General features: G+C 42.5%; 2 protein-coding genes across 2 annotated transcripts in view; both read right to left on the bottom strand.

Annotated features, from left to right (window-relative positions):
* LOC129854484 (talin-2-like) overlaps positions 1-12,057 on the bottom strand; it is a 126,551-nt gene extending 114,494 nt beyond the window's left edge. Inside the window, exon 1 of the mRNA XM_055921567.1 lies at positions 11,884-12,057. The gene's annotated coding sequence lies outside the window, so the exon portion shown is untranslated. The remainder of the gene's footprint in view (positions 1-11,883) is intronic.
* A 3,509-nt stretch (positions 12,058-15,566) lies between these two features.
* Positions 15,567-19,516, bottom strand: LOC129854488 (probable ATP-dependent RNA helicase DDX28). Its single transcript, XM_055921573.1, has 4 exons — positions 18,155-19,516; positions 17,885-17,968; positions 17,041-17,253; positions 15,567-16,812 (listed from the first exon to the last, which is right to left on the bottom strand). Exons 1-4 carry the CDS (start codon positions 19,268-19,270, stop codon positions 16,501-16,503), a joined length of 1,725 nt encoding a protein of 574 aa, XP_055777548.1. The 5' UTR covers positions 19,271-19,516; the 3' UTR covers positions 15,567-16,500.

Here is a 19,516-nt window from a genome sequence, read left to right as displayed (position 1 = left end):
TTGGATTGTCTGGCCTCTCTCCAAGGTCTCCCTCTTCTCATCACTCAACTGCCTCCTCATCCTCTGAACTTCTTGGTTCATCAGATGTTGAGGAGGCAGTCTAATGTTAGCTGTTGTATCCATTTAGTTGCCTTAGCCGAGCTGAACTCTCCCCCCTTTGCATGCCGCGACAAATAAAAGGTTATATTCAGTTATTAGAATATCGTTGGCCTGTTCACATGTAATAGAATCCGGATGCCTCCCTGCCACACATGATGCTGCTGCAAAACCTTTTTAAGCCGGAGAGGAGACTACAGAAGTGCAGAGATAGTGGGTTTAAAGTAAAGGCTCTCTCCAGCCTCAATTAGCCTCTTTCTGTCTGTCACTGTTCCCATCTTGAAATCTGGAAGGGAGCACTGGCTGCACTCCCATTTTCTCTCCCCTCCGCTAATAAACAAAGAATGGATTCCCTTATATAGGTCTATTGAGTATCCATACAGGCAGGCAGCAGGCGACATCAGAAAATGCTCAAACAATATACTGTCAGAAAGATACCTCTGCGTCCCAAATGGCACTATTCCCTACATAGATCTTTTTTGTTTACAAGCAAACATCAGATTGGAGTGATGTGCACACATCTTCGCACCAAAAAGCTCTGAAACAGGATAGCTAACGCTGATGTTGGGACCTTGACAAACTTAACAGTCTGAGCGATGACCATGAAAACACACAAGGCTGGTGGCTATTGCTAATTAGCTATGTTCAACAAGTATATTATTCTTCTGACTTCATCTAGCTCTACTTGTGATATTTTACCTTGCTAGGTAATCAATACTTCAATGACATCTGTGATGTCGTAGACAAAAACCATCTAAATGAGGTTTTGTTAACTTGCACGAGCTGCATCTCAAGTTGGAGGGTTCTATATTGACTCCTACGTAAACAAAGCCCTTTCTGGTGCGAACCTGCACGCTCTACTTTTCATGATGCAGCCAGGAAATGGGTCTATCCTGCACTACTGTTGAGCAGGGCCCATGTACAGTGGTATATTAAAAAGGCACTTAAAGAGCTATTTTCTGGTCACAGTGGATGCATTTACTGTTGTTGCATAGGGCAGTCACAGTGTCAGATAGGTCATGTTTGAAAGGACTTGAGAAGCAAAGCAGCACTAAACATTTCAACACAAGTATGTGTCAAATGGGGCCATTAAAAGAAGTTTGTCTTGGAACATCATGATGCAGAAGCCCGAAGCCACTTTAGGCCTAGTCATTAGAGCCAAGCAGAAATAAAGTATGTTACAGTCTCAAGTCAAGATCAAAATGCAACAAAAGCTAATAAGCAAAGTAGAAGGGGCTTCCATTTCTGACTAGATTATAAATGAGAAAACATGGGCAAAATCTTGCCCAACCAAATTCAAATTATTGGTAGGTTTATCAATGGACATTCCATTCTCTGTTCAGTGTTTTTAAAATAATTTTCTAAGACGCCACGTGGTCCTCTTTGAAAAATAAATTCCATTCTAAAGACACCAACATGAAAATGTGTCAATACTATTCCCAGGACAGGAAAAGGTAACAGTAATACTTGTTAACGGTATGTTGCCAGGTCAGACTTCAAACATTGACACTTGTCTGCAAAGTGCAAATTCTTGCACCATAGGATGAATACACCATCTACTCAGGTTTCCAGAGGCTCACTGGGGCTGTACAGTGACAGTCAAAAACGACCAACTATATAACTGGCCCCTGATCGCTCCACATATAGCTTGAAACACTTTCGCATTAGGGGCGGGGTGAAGTGGAGCAAGTGTCTATAAGAAATGGAAAGTACAGAGCCTTCAGAAAGTATTCACACCCCTATACTTTTTCCACATTTTGCTGTGTTCCAAAGTGGGATTAAATGTTCGTCATTTTTTGTAAACGTTCTACACAAAATACTCTAATTAATAGAAACAAAGAATGTATCTTGGTTAGATTAATATTAAACCCATGTTAGAATCACCCTTGGCAGCGATTACAGCTGTGAGTCTTTCTGGGTAAGTCTAAGAGCTTTGCACACCTGGATCGTACAATATTTGCACATTCTTTTTACAATTTTTCAATTCTGGCAAGTTGGTTTTTGATCATTGCTAGACAGCCATTTAAGTCTTGCCATAGATTTTCAAGCCGATTTAAGTCAAAACTAACTACGCTACTCAGGAAAATTCTATGTGTTTTAGGTTATTGTCCTGCTGAAACGGTGAATTTGTCTCCCAGCGTCTGTTGGAAAGCAGACTGACCCAGGATTTTGACTGTGCTTAGCTTTATTCTGTTTCTTTTGATCCTAAAAAAACTCCCTATTCCTTGTCGATGACAAGCATACCCATAACATGAAGCAGCAATCATTATGCTTGAAAATACAGAGAGTGTTACTCAATAATGTGTTTTATTGGATTTGCCCCAAACATAACGCTTTGCATTCAGGACAAAAAGTTAATTTCTTTGATAATTTTTTTGCAGTTTTACTTTAGTGCCTTATTGCAAACAGGATGCATTTTTGGGAATATTTGTATTCTGTACAGGCTTCCTTTTCACTCTGTCAATTAGGTTACTATTGTGGAGTAACTACAATGTTGTTGATTCATCCTCAGTTCTCCCATCACAGCCATTAAACTAACTGTTTTAAAGTCACCATTGGCCTCATGGTCAAATCCCTGAGCGGTTTCCTTCCTCTCCGGCAACTGACACCTGTATATTTGTAGTGACTGGGTGTATTGATACACCATCCAAAGTGTAATTAATAACTTCAGCATGCTCAAAGGGATATTTAATGTCTGCTTTTTTTTTACCCATTTATCAATAGGTTAGGTATTGAAATAGAAATAGGTCTTTGCGAGGCATTGGACAACCTCCCTGGTCTTTGAGGATGAATCTGTGTTTGAAATTCACGGCTTGACTGAGGGACCTTACACATAATTGCATGTGTGGGATACAAAGATGACATAGTCATTCAAAAATAATGTTGAAAACTATTATTGCACACAGTGAGTGCATGCAACTTACGTGACTTGTCAAGCACATTTTTACTCGTGAACTTATTTAGGCTTGTCATAACAAAGTGGTTGAATACTTGACTCAATACATTTTAGCATTGTATTTTTAATTAAATTTGTTGAAATTGAAAAACATAATTCCACTTTGACATTACGGGGTATTGGGTGTAGGCCATTGACAAAAAAATATCAATTGAATACATTTTAAAATTCAGGCTGTAACACAATTTGGAGGTGGGGGGGGCATCAAGGGGTGTGAATACTTTCTGAAGGCACTGTACAAACATTGAACATAATAGGCACTATTTATCCGACACACAGGGTTAGGCTAAGTAACCTCAGGTTGTGATTCAACAAACAAAGTCCTCTGAACAGAACGAGATGCAGAATTGCTAATTAGAGTATTTATTTGGGAGAATCAGTGATTCTGTGCAGTCCGACTGCAATGTACGTAGTCAATCTCAAACATGCACATACTGTCCTCTGTCTCTAGCCTCTCAGGATGAGTAACCAACCAACCTGTGGAGTGGGTGGAACAACTTGAAACCATGACCCTCCCTCAACTACCAAGGCAGGCAGGAAGGTTAGCTGGTAAACATTTGCAGCAAGAAGAGAATCTATCCTTATAGGAAAACCAAAAATAGAAGCCCTTGCCTGAAGCCAGGCTGGGGAAGAGGCAGAGCAGGGGCGTGGGTTCCACCCACATGATCTCAACAATACAACCAGAGCCAGAAACACTTTCTGGGGTTTTCCAACCAGGAATGCCATTTTCAGCATGGTTACCACCTCAGCGGCATCAGAACAAGAATACATTTCTGATGAGTGATATGAATGGTAGAATTGTGTCAACAAATAATGCACAATCATCAGAAGTCCATTTGTTAATGAGCATATGGGGATAAACAAGGTGACTTTGCAATAATTGGTTTGAACAACCAACTGTTGAGGGAATGTCCAATGTGTATCAAAGCTAGTAGCAATACCAGAATGAAAGCACACCCAAAAGCGCTTCAACCCAGCTTGAACAACAAAGAGAATCAGGTGCTGGACTAAAGTATTATTTACCCCACGACACTTCAACCGGTGGCTATCCAGGAAAATAAAGGAGCAATATAAGACTGTTCCACTCACATCAGCCAGGTTGGACTTTCTCTCATGAAAAAGGAACATTTCACATTTTTACAAAAAGTAGTTCCACTGTCAGTTTGTATCAGTCTTGCAGATCAGAACAACTCAACCAAAGTTTGAAACCTGTTCACTCAGATTGGATAGAGGCTCCTCAAAGGGCTCGCTAAACTGAAATCGAATTCTGGATTGCTCCCTGGGCTAAATAAGGTCACGAGGATCAAGGTCAAACAGGCAGACTACATAGTGTGTCAGGCAGTGACATGGCCAATCATCGCAGCATCTGAGCTCATAGCAGTATCACTATCATGACTGCGTTTACACAGGCAGCCCAATTCTTTTGCCCAATTATTAGCAAAAGATCTGATTGGTCAAAAGACCAATTATTGGCAAAAGATCAGAATAGGTTTGCCTGTGTAAACACAGCCTAAGTAGTCAGAGTTTTACACACCTTAGGCAAGTAGCCACACGATCAGACATTGCAATGCTGTGGTCATTTACAGTTAGGAGACTACACGGTGTGTCAGGTAATGACATGGTTAATCATCAAAGACTGCGAGCTAATAGTCTGTGTGTGGTTTTACATACGATAGCCAAGCAGTCATTGCAATCCAATGCTGTGGTCATTTACTGTTAGCAGACACCTGATTATTACAAATCAGACATTTCTGTCCAGGTGACTAAGAGGCATGAGCCCCGGACCCCGAGGAGCCTGGTGACCATGCCAACCATGGAGATCTGCCAATACCAAAGTCCAGCAATAGCAGAGGCTCTCAGCTGCAACCTCAAACAGATTTCAGAGCAGATCTGCTTTCAGCTGCAGTGATCCAGTATGACAGTTAGTTCCCTAGCACTGGCCTGGGCCAAAGGACGGTGGGTTCAGGGGCTGTCTCCCAAATGGCACCCTATTCCCTAAATAGTGCATAACTTTTGACCAGGGCTCTTTAGGGAATGCAGCCAGTGACACGACACCTTGAATTTGGCCCAAAGGCCAGTAAAGTGCACCCTCTTAAGGACACGTAATAATGTGTAATGGGAAAGTATGATATCCTGTGTCCGATTTGGCCATATAAACATGTTCAGTACAAGCTGTAGTTCCGTGGTGTGGGGTTCTCACTTCACAGGCTCTGTCCCTTTCATTAAATAAAAACAAGAAAATAAAAACTTGTCTTTTTAAATTACATTTTTATAATGTAAATGTAAGTTGTTAGAACCCCCAATCGCTTTCAATTACAGATTGCAGTTAATTTGAAATTAATTTTCCAATGGTAACGGATCACTGTAGGAGGAAAGGACAAAGTCAATACAAACAAATTAAATATAACAACTATTTCAATTAATCATTGAGAAAAGCCAAACCACATCCAAGTCAATTAAAGCAATATAGTGAACAGTGTAAGTGGATAATTAGCTGATTCTAGCACAGAAGCTAATGTAACAGGTTGCCTGTTATATGTTCAATCTTTTTTGTGTGGGATGTAACATAACATATTATACGAAATGGATGACTTGTTTTGGCTCGTTATCACTATTTTAAAACTACTAACCAATTATGCAAAACCTTTATAAAATACATCTTTAAGCACTAGTTAAATCTAGAACCAGTCATAATTGAAGTCATTTTGGTCTAGCAGGAGGAAGAACAGCAACACCATATAAGATATGAGGACCAGTAGCTGAGTTAGTAACATCTCTTTAGGCTATGGGCCCACGTTTGGGGTGCTGCATGGGTCCGGATATCAATCTGTAACTTTACTTTTTGCAAAGCTTCAGACTTTAAATTTTCACAAAGACACCATAGGCTACAGCCAAATGAAAGATCTTATCAGAACAGACCGCATTTTTAAAACATAATTCTCACAAATGTTCCTTGCCGTTTGAACTAATGCAGCTTGTCCTGTCAGTTTACACAGGCTGCAGATGAAGGGCCATTGTCTCACATTACATAACAGTGAGGACTCTCCTGCATGGCAAACACTGCAGGCCAGAGAAGCTGTATTCAAGAGGCAATTACAGAGAAATAGCATCACTGAATCATCTTAAAAAGGTACAGTCTTGGATCTGTTCAATGGTCATTTCAGTTCTATTTAGTCCTACTCATTGACTGCATTTGGAACTCCATCTATGAATCTGAGAGGGGTTACATTTCCGCAGCCCCGTCCCTCAGCTGTATACCAAAACAAATGGCTGAGCTGCAGCTGCTTTCTCTAATCTCAGAATGTAGCTTTAAGCCTGGCATCTCTTTTCAATTATAGGACTTCTTGCATCAGAACTGCTAAGAATGATCAGCCCTCACAAGCATGGACTACCCTTGTGTAATGTACAGTACTTAAACAAACAATTTACAAAGGCCAACCAATTAGAAATAGCTTTGAGACATGCCTGGCAAGCAGACATATTTGATTTGCAATGCAAACAGGAAGGAATTCACATTACAACTCAAATGCATGGAGGCGGATGAGTGGAAGTGGAAGGGACACGGTATGGGAAATGTTGACTGGAATATGAATACCCAAATTTCAACCTCCAACCTTTTGGATCCTGTGCATGTCAGAGGTGTAGTATTTTATCAGTTGCTGTTGGCAGGACCGTAGTCCAGCGAGCTACAGCTGTGAGCCTGTGATACTTGAATGGCGTGTGTTGCCTGTTGCTAATTATAACTGAACATATGAGAATGTGACAGGGTGGGAGAGCACAGGAGTGCACCCACTGAACCGTGGGTTTGGGTCACACGCTCTTAACTGTCTGGGTCCAAACTAAGGCAGAGTTACAATTCTCTATACTTCTCCCAGAGTGTGTATTAGCACACTTTCTCAGATGGATTTTACAAATGGTGGAAACTGACTTCAGCCAAAGATTAAACCAATCCCATGCTTTTTAATCAATACACGTCTGGAAAAGGGTGGAGAATCAGATTGTATCCTAACTCAGCATTAAGCACAGGCAGGCACAGAAAAGCCCTGGTCTTCAAAGTTCAAAAGGAATCCTGCCGAAGTATTGTAAACTCATGATTTGGCTCTTTTGTATACGGTTATAGCTGGGCTGGATCACACTGAGGTGTGAAATTCAGATATATTGTTGTTAATGTGCACGAAGACAGCCCTGGGGCTGCATTCCAGACCGTGGCTGCTACTATGGACTGCATTCATATAGTAGCTTACCTTTCATAATCACACCTAAAATTGTTCTTAAGAGTATTAGAGGTTCTCACCTTTATACCCAAGTGTGTTACCCAGTGGGGTGATACACAACGCATTAATCAAGAGACTGGCTACAACTCAAGTGATCAAATTAAATGTAGTCAAATAAAATCAATAGGAGACTAAGGATACACAGTAGTTATCGTTAGGAATAGTTCTCTGCCCCAGCCACTTTCTCTGCTCTGCAGTCTGCACACATCAGCCAAGCCCTAAGAAAGCTACTTATCTTCCCCTGCGTCTCACCTCCATCCCAGTAGGCCTGGGTCTCACCTCTCCCCCCAGAACGAAGGCACCTGACTGCTGGCCTTAGCAGCAAAGCCCCCTCCTCTCCCCTGGTCCTCCAGACCACCAAGTTGACATTGCACATCCTGCTGTCAGTATGCTGCCTGTCGACAGACTGGTTGACTCCCAAATAGCACTCTATTCCCTACAAAGCCCATCAAAAGTAGTGTACTATATAAGAAATAGGGTGCTATTTGGGATGTAGGGCAGCCTCCAGCCCTGCTCATTACTTCCTCTCCCTGGGTTGTGATGACAGGCAGCAGAGACCACTCTGAACACAACGCAGACTGGATCAATAAATTAGCCATAACACTCAAAATGAAGTCCTCCACAACCGGATGCTATTGGCATTAGAGGTTTTTATAAGCCATAAACACATTGGCCTGTGGCTTTGAGAGGCTCTTATTATCACCTATAGTTGTAATGTGGCACTATCAGGTTTATTATGTAAAATACAGAACAATGGTATGAACCAGCGGTCAGCACCATGTGGGAAATGACATGGATGCCAATCAAACTGAGACTGTAACAACAGAATGTGTATTAACGCTTACAATCATATTGCCATTAATGCCGTAGAACAGACCCACATACAAATGCTTTCATGCATCCCACCATCACATAGATTCATATTAAACTTCTGCTGCTAAAGTGATGTTTTTATTTTTATTTGACCTATATTTAACCAGGTAGGCCAGTTGAGAACAAGTTCTAATTTGCAACTGCGACTTGGCTAAGATAAAGCAAAGCAGTGTGACACAGACAACAACACAGAGTTACACATGGAGTAAACAATAAACAAGCCAATAACACAATAAACAAGTCAATGACACAGTAGAAAAAAGAAAGTCTATATATGGTGTGTGCAAAAGGCATGAGGAGGTAGGCAATAAATAGGCCATAGCAGTGAATAATTACAATTTAGCAGATTAACACTGGAGGGATAAATGAGCAGATGATGATGTGCAAGTAGAGATACTGGTGTGCAAAAGAGCAGAAAAGTAAATAAAATAAAAACAATATGGGGATGAGGTAGGTAGATTGGGTGGGCTATTTACAGATGGGCTATGTACAGCTGCAGCGATCGGTTAGCTGCTCAGATAGCTGATGTTTAAAGTTGGTGAGGGAAATAAAAGTCTCCAACTTCAGCGATTTTTGCAATTAGTTCCAGTCACTGGCAGCAGAGAACTGGAAGGAAAGGCGGCCAAACAAGGTGTTGGCATTGGGGATGATCAGTGAGATATACCTGCTGGAACGTGTGCTACGGGTGGGTGTTGTTATCGTGACCAGTGAACTGAGATAAGGCGGATCTTTACCTAGCATAGACTTATAGATTTAACAATGTATTCATTGTTCATATAAATACTGCATTCACAGGAAAATAAGGCAGCTATACTGGTTAGCATCAAACAGCAGTTTCATAAAGGACTTGATTGTTATTCTAAATACTGTCACTTCATGCCACTCATCTCAGTGCTGGGAATTGGACAAACAGGCCCATTGAAACAGTAAGAATATTTGTCAATCACTGCTGCTGTAACAGAATGTAGCTCAAACTGCTAATAATATAATGGATGAATACACACGTTTAAAAAGGTCAGAGCAGTTTCTAATACAAGGAGGAAAAGGCTTTTGATTGATGATTTGTGAATGTCAGATGTGTGTAAGAATGAAAATGATAGAAGTTAATGCTGGTGATAACTGACCTGCATTGCATACTAAGCATCAATAAGAACGGTTAAATAGTTCTTATGGAGGAATATTTTACAAATGGTCAAGTGGAAAATGAACCAGGGTTGCATTCAGTAAGACAAAACGGTGGGCAACAGCTGAATTCAACAGAAACTGGACTTTACGACCAGTTGAAAATCATTGTGATTATAGTGCTGTACGAGTTGTGATTTCAGATGGTCACACCCATACTGATCAGGCCACACATATCAAATCTGAGCAAACATACCTCAGACTGTTGATGAACGGTACGCAATGTTTTAGGGAAACGTGTCGTTCAGTACAAACCGTCACACAACCTAGCAAACGTTGATGCGACCTGAACGCTTCCCATGTGTATTAAAATACTTCATTGCTTTTCTATGACAGCGTGGAAGACGACTCCTCTGGGAAAAGCCATGCAGCCCCCCCATCGGTTTCAACAACTAGACCAGGGCCCAGTTTCCCAAAAGCATATTAAGGCTAAGTTAATCATTAGAACCACTGAGCTCAATGGTTCTAATGATGAACTTAGCCTTACGATGCTTTTGGGAAACCGAGCCCAGAGCTGTTAAATTCCGATCCTGGAGAGCCCTAACGCTACTGATTTTAGTTTCTACCTGGCAGTTAATAGTTTCTACCTGGCAGTTAATTGCACTTTCCTGGTGTCCTCAGTCTTATTAGAAGATGAGCATGAAAGCCATAAGTGTTTTGGCCCTACAGGATTGGCATTGACCAGCCCTGAACTAGATGAAGAGAAGGGAAGGTGCCAACCCCATGTAGAGTGACATTACCTTACCCTGGCCGATCAAAAGGATCAATGACTCATTTCAGACATAACAAACCAATCCCAGTATGGTAGGTGTCCCAACAGAGCTATCAGTCAGTCTTCTCAGACATTATGTACCCAGAACATCCTCACTAGAAGGCCATGTCTTTTTACTGGCACGCCAAGGACTAAACCAGGGAGTCTTCTGAACCATGTACTTTTTGTCCATAAAACTGCCCCAAAAAACCTAGCTTGCTCAGCAAACATTTCAAACATCCCCGTTTTTCTGCCACTCATAACAGTGTCAACCTTCTGCTTACCAGCTGAAACCAACAAGTCTACCTCTAGCCGTACTCCAAGATTCTTATAGGCTAACTGACAAGTTCGCCCAGCTTTACTAGTGGTCCTTTACAAACAGCAATACAATAAGAATGTAACAACACTGCACATGCAGTCATTTGAATAATCATTCACCACGTGAAAAAAATAACATTATTTTGTAGTATTCTCAAAAGGATCGAATTGTAGTTATAACAAGCAATGGTAGGCTATACTGTGCAAAATGAATGGTCAATTGATGATATTCTGCATTTAATAGGCTACATGATCACAGTGGTACGTCAATGCAAGTCAAGGGGTGTGGCACTACCATGCGCTGCAAGGCGACACACAGCATCTTTAAATCACAAAGTAAATAGAGTAATTCGTGGAAATTCCACAACCAACAATTATCCGGACCGTTGCACATTCCTGGATACAATGTTGCCGTTCTTATGACGAGCGACACATTGATATATTGTAGCGACCAGCACCCACGCCGGTGCAAAGCTCACCGACGTGGAGAACTGCTGCTGAAATACTGGACGAGTGTGGTTGGATTTAAAAATCATTCGCGTGCTTATTCGGCCAGATTCACTATGCAATGAGTGCCTCTGAAATGGGGAAACACAGCTTGGCACACTGTGTTGTTTCATATAAAACACATCAAAGCATAGATTCTTCAATGGCGTATCATGTATAAACGGAGATAATGCAAAGTTTTAAAATGTGTATCTAGTCGTGGTACTCACTGATGGTAGCCGCTATCAGGTTATAATATGGCGGCTTCAAATCGCACCCCTCCATGCAGTTACAATTTAAATGCAATAACCCCTACGCATGCACAGCCTATATTTCTAACAATAATGTAGGCTATTTGTTACATTGGATATACTCAGTAATGTTGATTAAGTTTACAAACGTGGTGTTATTATAAAGGGCTCAATTCGGCACTCATTTTACAAACAGAGCGACCCCAAAACACATGGACTTCGACTCCTGCTTATCTTCTTACCAAATGCAATATATGTGGTCATTTAGCCGAAAGGGTACATTTGGGTCTAAACTACTTAATTTCCCGTTGCAGTATGAAAATGCAATGACGTTCATGTGAAATTCCTCAACAGTCTCTGCAGCCTAATCTCACACCATGAAATGTGATTTTGACCATAAATTCCCGAAAAGTAGGGGACACGCTCTCGAATTCAAATAAGAAACTATGTACAACAGTTCAGAGTTTACATCCCAGTAAAAACTATGCAGTAAGGATAACTCTGAAACAAGACATACAATCCCATTCATTCGATAGTCAAGCAGGGTTTCTAACTCGCCTTGCTCGCTGTTCCGCAACGCACTCCCATCAAATCCCTAATTAAATCAAGCATGGACAGAGAGAATGTCTCATTTCGACGTCTATTCAAGAAACGGACTGGACATACATAATAACCCGGCAGAAAATGCTATCCTACCTGCTAATGTTCTACTGTTTCATTGCCTGCAGTCAGCCCTTCGGATGCACATATAACCAGAAGTCCTGCTCTATTGAGTAAAAACACCTCCTCGCTGAGGAAATCTCAAAGTGGCCAAATAGTGAACAGTAGTGGTGGTTGGTGTTGAAGGGAGTGGAGGTAGCGGGGTGTAGGGATAGCGCCGGGAGAGCGGAAACACGTCATAAAAGAGGGACCCTAAGGGGCTATGTAGTCACTTCTGCATTATAGACTATTATGTCCGTAGCTGTGTTCCATCTACTGTAGTAAAAAGCGCTTTGAAGTCCATTAGAGGATAGGGTCTGAGAGAGACGTCGCCATGGTACCACAAGCAGGGGCATAATAGTGAAACATAATAGAAGTAGATCAGGGCCCAGTTTACGATAGATGGAATTTAGGCTCACGAGTGTTTTAACCATGCATCTTTCCTACAACGGCCCGAAGATGTAACAAGCGTTTCCCAAAACACCACACAGACTTACCACATCATTGCGCACATGTTAGGCTACACGTCATGAAATACACTGCTCAAAAAAATAAAGGGAACACTTAAACAACACAATGTAACTCCAAGTCAATCACACTTCTGTGAAATCAAACTGTCCACTTAGGAAGCAACACTGATTGACAATAAAGTTCACATGCTGTTGTGCAAATGGAATAGACAAAAGGTGGAAATTATAGGCAATTAGAAAGACACCCCCAATAAAGGAATGGTTCTGCAGGTGGTGACCACAGACCACTTCTCAGTTCCTGTGCTTCCTGGCTGATGTTTTGTTCACTTTTGAATGCTGGCGGTGCTTTCACTCTAGTAGTAGCATGAGCCGGAGTCTACAACCCACACAAGTGGCTCAGGTAGTGCAGTTCATCCAGGATGGCACATCAATGCGAACTGTGGCAAAAAGGTTTGCTGTGTCTGTCAGCGTAGTGTCCAGAGCATGCAGGCGCTACCAGGAGACAGGCCAGTACATCAGGAGACGTGGAGGAGGCCGTAGGAGGGCAACAACCCAGCAGCAGGACCGCTACCTCCGCCTTTGTGCAAGGAGGTGCACTGCCAGCGCCCTGCAAAATGACCTCCAGCAGGCCACAAATGTGCATGTGTCTGCTCAAACGGTCAGAAACAGACTCCATGAGGGTGGTATGAGGGCCCGACGTCCACAGGTGGGGGTTGTGCTTACAGCCCAACACCGTGCAGGACGTTTGGCATTTGCCAGAGAACACCAAGATTGGCAAATTCGCCACTGGTGCCCTGTGCTCTTCACAGATGAAAGCAGGTTCACACTGAGCACATGAGCACATGTGACAGACGTGACAGAGTCTGGAGACGCCATGGAGAACGTTCTGCTGCCTGCAACATCCTCCAGCATGACCGGTTTGGCGATGGGTCAGTCATGGTGTGGGGTGGCATTTCTTTATGGGGCCGCACAGCCCTCCATGTGCTTGCCAGAGGTAGCCTGACTGCCATTAGGTACCGAGATGAGATCCTCAGACCCCTTGTGAGACCATATGCTGACACATGCACATTTGTGGCCTGCTGGAGGTCATTTTGCAGGGCTCTGGCAGTGCACCTCCTTGCACAAAGGCGGAGGTAGCGGTCCTGCTGCTGGGTTGTTGCCCTCCTACGGCCTCCTCCACATCTCCTGATGTACTGGCCTGTCTCCTGGTAGCGCCTGCATGCTCTGGACACTACGCTGACAGACACAGCAAACCTTTTTGCCACAGTTCGCATTGATGTGCCATCCTGGATGAACTGCACTACCTGAGCCACTTGTGTGGGTTGTAGACTCCGTCTCACGCTACCACTAGAGTGAGAGCACCGCCAGCATTCAAAAGTGACCAAAACATCAGCCAGGAAGCATAGGAACTGAGAAGTGGTCTGTGGTCACCACCTGCAGAATCACTCCTGTTTTGGGGGGTGTCTTGCTAATTGCCTATAATTTCCACCTTTTGTCTATTCCATTTGCACAACAGCATGTGAAATTTATTGTCAATCAGTGTTGCTTCCTAAGTGGACAGTTTGATTTCAAAGAAGTGTGATTGACTTGGAGTTACATTGTGTTGTTTAAGTGTTCCCTTTATTTTTTTGAGCAGTGTATTTTAGATACTTCAAAGAAGCCACCCTTTGCATTGATGACAACTTTGCACACTCTTTGCATTCTCTCAACCAGCTTTATGAGGTAGTCACCTGGAATGCATTTCAACTAACAGGTGTCCCTTGTTAAAAGTTAATGTGTGGAATTAATTTTTATTTGAAGCATCATTTTATACGTCACTTGTTTGTATCAATTGCAAAGACATTGGCAAGTTTGTATTTGTAGTCAACTTTGTTCTAAAGTTATCAGCAGAGAGATAGGGATGAACCATAAGATTCTATGTTTAGTGGAGATTTTCTGTGTATAAAGTGACGCAGTAGACCAAAAAAGCATCTAACGACGCACATAGCCCCCCCAGTCTACTATAGAGGAGGAGCGCTGTGGAGCCAAACTTGGCCCTTGTTTTCAGGGCAGCATGTAGTAAAGGAAAGAACTTGACACTCGTTGTCAGGGCAGAGGAATTTGAAATTAAGACAAACCCGTAAGGTGGTGTTAACCCACAGAGTGAGCTGCAGACAGAAGTAGAAGCACAACAACATTCCAGGGATTCTGATGTGAACACCCTGGAACACCTACACTCAGTTCAGACTGCCTGCTGCTAATCTTTACCCTTAGTTCTCATGTTAGGCTTTGCTTTGTCCAAATGTTTTATTTTATTTACTATACTAAATGATCTTTCAGTATATGGAAGTGCATTGATAAGCACATTGTAATTACTAATGGAGTACAAGACTGCTCCTAATATAGTAATATAATAAAATAACATATGCTGAACAAAAATATACATGCAACATGCAACAATTTCAATGATTTTACTGAGTTACAGTTGAAATAAAGTCAATTTAAATAAATAAATTAGGCCATAATCTATGTATTTCACATGACTGGGCAGGGGCGCATAGGCCCAACCACCCACTGGGGAGCCAGGACCAGCCAATCAGAATGAGTTTTTCCCCACAAAAGGGCGTTATACAGACAGAAATACTCCTGTTTCACCAGCTGTCCGGGTGGCTGGTCTCAGACGATCCCACAGATGAAGCTGGATGTGGAGGTCCTGGGCTGGCGTGATTACATGTGGTCTGCGGTTGTGAGGCCGGTTGGACGTACAGCCAAATTCTCTAAAATGACGTTGGAGGCGGCTTATGGTAAAGAAATGAACATTCAACTTTCTGGCAATAGCTCTGGTGGACATTCCTGCAGTCAGCATGCCAATTGCATGCTCCCTCAACACTTCTGGCATTGTGTTGTGTGAAAAAAAAGCACATTTTAGAGTGGCCTTTTACTGTCCCCAGCAAACAAATTTGTGCACAAAATCTGAGAGAAATACGCTTTTTGTGTATATGGAACATTTAATTTCAGATCATGAAACATGGGACAAACACTTTACATGTTGCATTTATATTTTTGTTCAGTGTCATAATACTGTAAGAACTCCTAAAAAGCTCAAGTCTCAGTCTAGATGTGTACAGCACAAGGATGTCTACAGCTATATGTTTATGGTACAGCAACCTAGTGATGTTATATTTGGTGCAATTAAAGCAAACTCAATAAGTGAGAAAATATAGAGGCATATTTAGAAACCAGATTTCACAAAGATTTATTTTCACTCCGACACATTTTCATGTTCAAACATCTTGCTTCCTCTAAAACAAGTAACCGCAGGCATCAATGGGATAGACTTCAAGGCTCGGGCCTGAATTCAACTTGACTGTAGATTAATGGAAATTTCTACATATGGAGGTTTTAATGTCGTGCTTCTGTATTACACACAAAAAAGCAGAAACAGAGTGAAGACCACTTTCCAAAACGTAATATGCTAATGTGGGTCTACCTGTGGTTAGTGAGAAGAGATTAGCACCGTTGTCTCAGTGGTACCCTACCAGATACATGAAGGGTTATATGAGTTACTCTTTCTTTTAAGGAAATTCTTTTCATTTCTGGAAGGAAAAGTAAAATCAGTATTCCATACTTGTTCTAAATGTTTTTTAGATTCTTTAACCTATGTTTTACCAAAACAAGTTAGTATGGCTGAGTTAAATTCCATGAACGAAGGGAGAAATTAAAGCAATGTTCATGTGGATGAACAATAAAATAAGGCTATATTCAGCCATAGCCCTTCTCTGGTTATTGTATGACTGCTGTATGACAGGTCAAATAAAGTAAATACTGCCACCCAGTGGTTACCCGTGAGATGTGCAAACATGTGCCGCACACCTGCTGCTTGTAAGAGAGCATGAGTTTTGTACATTACCAAAAACACTTCCTCTTTGGAATGACATGCGGTAACCATCTGGGTTAAAAAGAGAAGTCAGATCATAGTTCCAGTCTCAAACATGATATGGGTTCTAAAAAGGTCAAATTCAAAAACGACCATGCCTGTGTTGGAGACAAAGGATTCAGTCTCACACAGCTGGTTTGGGCTATCATGGATACAATCGTTTTACTGAACAAATTAATCAAGCAAGTTAGTTCTGCTGTTGTAATATCCTTATTTGTGGCAGACCCACTAGTAGAGCAACCCCTCTTCCTCCTCCTCTTCGGCTGCTTTGGGCTCAGGCTTCCTGATGGAGGACTCCATCCCAGGCAGACTTGTTCTCCTCCGGGCAGCCGTCTCAATCTTCTGCACCAGCTCCACATCCCAGGGGTGGGTGACGAAGCTGAGCACCTCCCCATCCTCCACACTCCCTGCCCGGCCCACCCGCCCCGCCCGATGGATGTAGTCCGTGTGCGATTCTGGGAAGTCATAGTTGACCACCAGACAGACCCTCTGGGTGTCCAGTCCTCGGGAAGCGATGTCGGTACAGATCAGCACGTCCACCTATAGGGACAGAATGTGAAACGTAGCCTATAACGTGTCTGTTATTAATTACATGTTAGCTATATGTTTTGTTATGATCTGTGGTCAATGTGTTATTTTTACTGGGTATCTTTTTAAAGTGTGACATGGAGCTTGTCATACAATATGGACATAGATATTGTCACATGGAGTTTGATAAGGAATTTGAAACTGCATAAGCAGACAAAGTATTTTCTCATCTCATATCACCTGTCCCTTCTGGAAGGAGTGGAAGATTCCAGCCCGGAGGGAGGCAGGCATCTCCCCCTGCAGTCGGACGTGTCTCAGCCCCATGTCCTCCAGGGAGTAGCCCAGCCAGTTGACTGTAGAAGCCCGGTTACAGAACACCAACACCCCAGCCTTGTCCTGCTCTGCTGCCTTCAGGGCCTGGTGGAGCTCCAGAAGCTTGTCAGCTCCCCTCACCTTAACATTTAATAATATATATTTCTTATATATAGTATACTATAAATTATATTCTACATTTATACTTTACTAATTTAATACTATAAATTACTATATAATGTATAGTATACTAATGTAATTCATAGTATTCTGTCAAACTATTTTCTTTTTAAAGTTAAATCGCAGGATTTGCTATGATGAATAGCGATTGATCGCAAATTAAGAATTTGCTCAATTTGAGCTGTAATAGATTTTTAGACAAAAAGCATTATGGAAGATTGACGTCTTGATTTTGTCCAAAGTAACGGTAAGCAAAATCTGATGAATTGATGAACTCTTTCTTTAACCTCAATGACAACTTGATTTGACATCACATTGTTGTTTTTAGCTGTAGAGATGATGTATTTTTAATGCCTTCAGACAATGTGAATAATCACGATTAAAAAAAGTGTGCACTAAAATTACAAAAAGTTAACTCCAGTTAACTGATTAACTTTTACAGCTCTACTATAAATACCTAAGTACTAGTACATGGTTTTTATACATAGCTTTTTATATAGGTACCATAGACACTTTAAAATATTGAAGAACACCAAAGAAACAAAACACTAATACCAAACCAATGAAAACAAGAAAAAGAAGTGATGAATACCTTCAGGAAGGTCTGTTTTACATGTGGCATGAGGAAGTGAAGATTCTTGCTCTTGATGGTCACCATGCTGCCCAGGTCCGTCACCTATAAGAACAAGTCAGTGTCATTTTAATGTGCATTTCCATGGGTCTCAACACATTTTACATAATGCAGCAGGAATATGTACTACTTTTGACCAGAGTCCTATGTGTTAGTGCACTATAGTATAGGGAGTAGGGTGTATAGGGAGTTTGGGATGCAACCAATGTAGGAAAAAGTTATGATAATGACCTGACTGAGAACCTCTCCGACCCCACCGGGGAACGTGGCCCCCACCACCACCAGCTGGGCCTTGCGGGTGGGGCCGGGACCCCGGGTCTCTGAGGGGTCACAGGCCACGCGGGTCTGGGCCAGGATGCTCTCCAGCATGCCAGAGAAGCTGGGATCAAACATGGTGTCTGCCTCGTCCACCACCATGAACCTCAGCTCCCCCAGGTCTAGGTAGCGTCTCCGCAGGGCCTTGACGAGGGCACCAGGTGTGGCCACCAACACATCCGGGGGACCCTTGGTGAAGGCCAGCTTGATGTTGCCCACACCTCTCCCACCTCCCACTGTCTTCACCATCAGCCTGAATGGGCCACACAGTCTCCTAGCCACAGCTGAGACCTGGTCAGCAAGTTCTCTAGAGGGGACAATGATAACAGAGCGAATCCTGGGTGTGGTCTCTATAGACTCGGAATCTGCTGCTTTCTCAGCCTGTAGTTTGTGAATGACAGGCAACAGGTAGCTCAGGGTTTTTCCGCTGCCCGTCTCAGCTGCGCACAGGATGTTGTAGCCTTTCAGGAGCTTGGGGATGGTTTGTAGTTGAACGGTTGTAGGGCGAGTTATGTTGTCCTTGCCCAAAGCCTCCACTAAGTCTGGGCAGAGGTGAAGGTTGCGAAATGTAATAGGTTTACTCTTCTCTTTGAGTTTGTCACCCTCCTCATCCTGGACTTCAGTGACAAAGGGTGGAGTGCGCTGTGTGTTGTTAACCGTGAAGTAGTCACCAAATGATTTGTTGTGTTTCCATCCTTTGGAGGAGAGATGGGGCTGCTCAAATTTCCCAAGTGTGTAGCCTGCGGACTGATTCAGTTCTGGGTTCTTGCTTTTGATTAGGAGCTTGCCAGCCTTGATGGTGTTGACTTTGTTCTTGCCTCTCACCTGCTTCACATTTTCTACCTGCTCCAGCATGTGTCTGGGAATACGAATGACCACAGGCTGTGCTGTGGTTGACATGGGATGGACACCACAGGCTGAACTGATTGTACCATGAATACATGCTAGTGCTCTGAAATGACCCGAGGACGAGTAGTTGTGTTTTGATATCAACGTAAACAACACTGAGTAGCCGACCTTCACAGACTGCATTCTGATGGTAAGTTAGATAGCTTACTAGCTAGCTAACGTTAGGAAGGAGGATTCAGCTGGTGCACGTCTTCACCAACAAATAGACAATACCGTTTCTGTTGTATTTCATTATAGTGTATAATTTATCAAATGCTTCCGAGAACAAGATACATTTGATTATATACGTTTTTACAGGACTGTATTTCCGTTCAAGTTCAAACATTTAATTGCACATGCGTCGGTGGCGAATAATGATGACGTCGATCT

Source organism: Salvelinus fontinalis, chromosome 4, assembly GCF_029448725.1.
Source record: "Salvelinus fontinalis isolate EN_2023a chromosome 4, ASM2944872v1, whole genome shotgun sequence".
NCBI lineage: Eukaryota > Metazoa > Chordata > Actinopteri > Salmoniformes > Salmonidae > Salvelinus > Salvelinus fontinalis.
This window is presented reverse-complemented; position numbering and strand designations above follow the sequence as displayed.

Excerpts from the sequence above, each read along its gene's own strand:
- LOC129854488 (XM_055921573.1), bottom strand. The coding sequence starts at position 19,270 with ATGCAGTCTGTGAAGGTCGGCTACTCAGTGTTGTTTACGTTGATATCA. Across the intron at positions 17,969-18,154 it reads TCGGAGAGGTTCTCAGTCAG|GTGACGGACCTGGGCAGCAT; the intron begins GTCATTATCATA and ends TTGTTCTTATAG. Across the intron at positions 17,254-17,884 it reads TAAAACAGACCTTCCTGAAG|GTGAGGGGAGCTGACAAGCT; the intron begins GTATTCATCACT and ends TTAAATGTTAAG.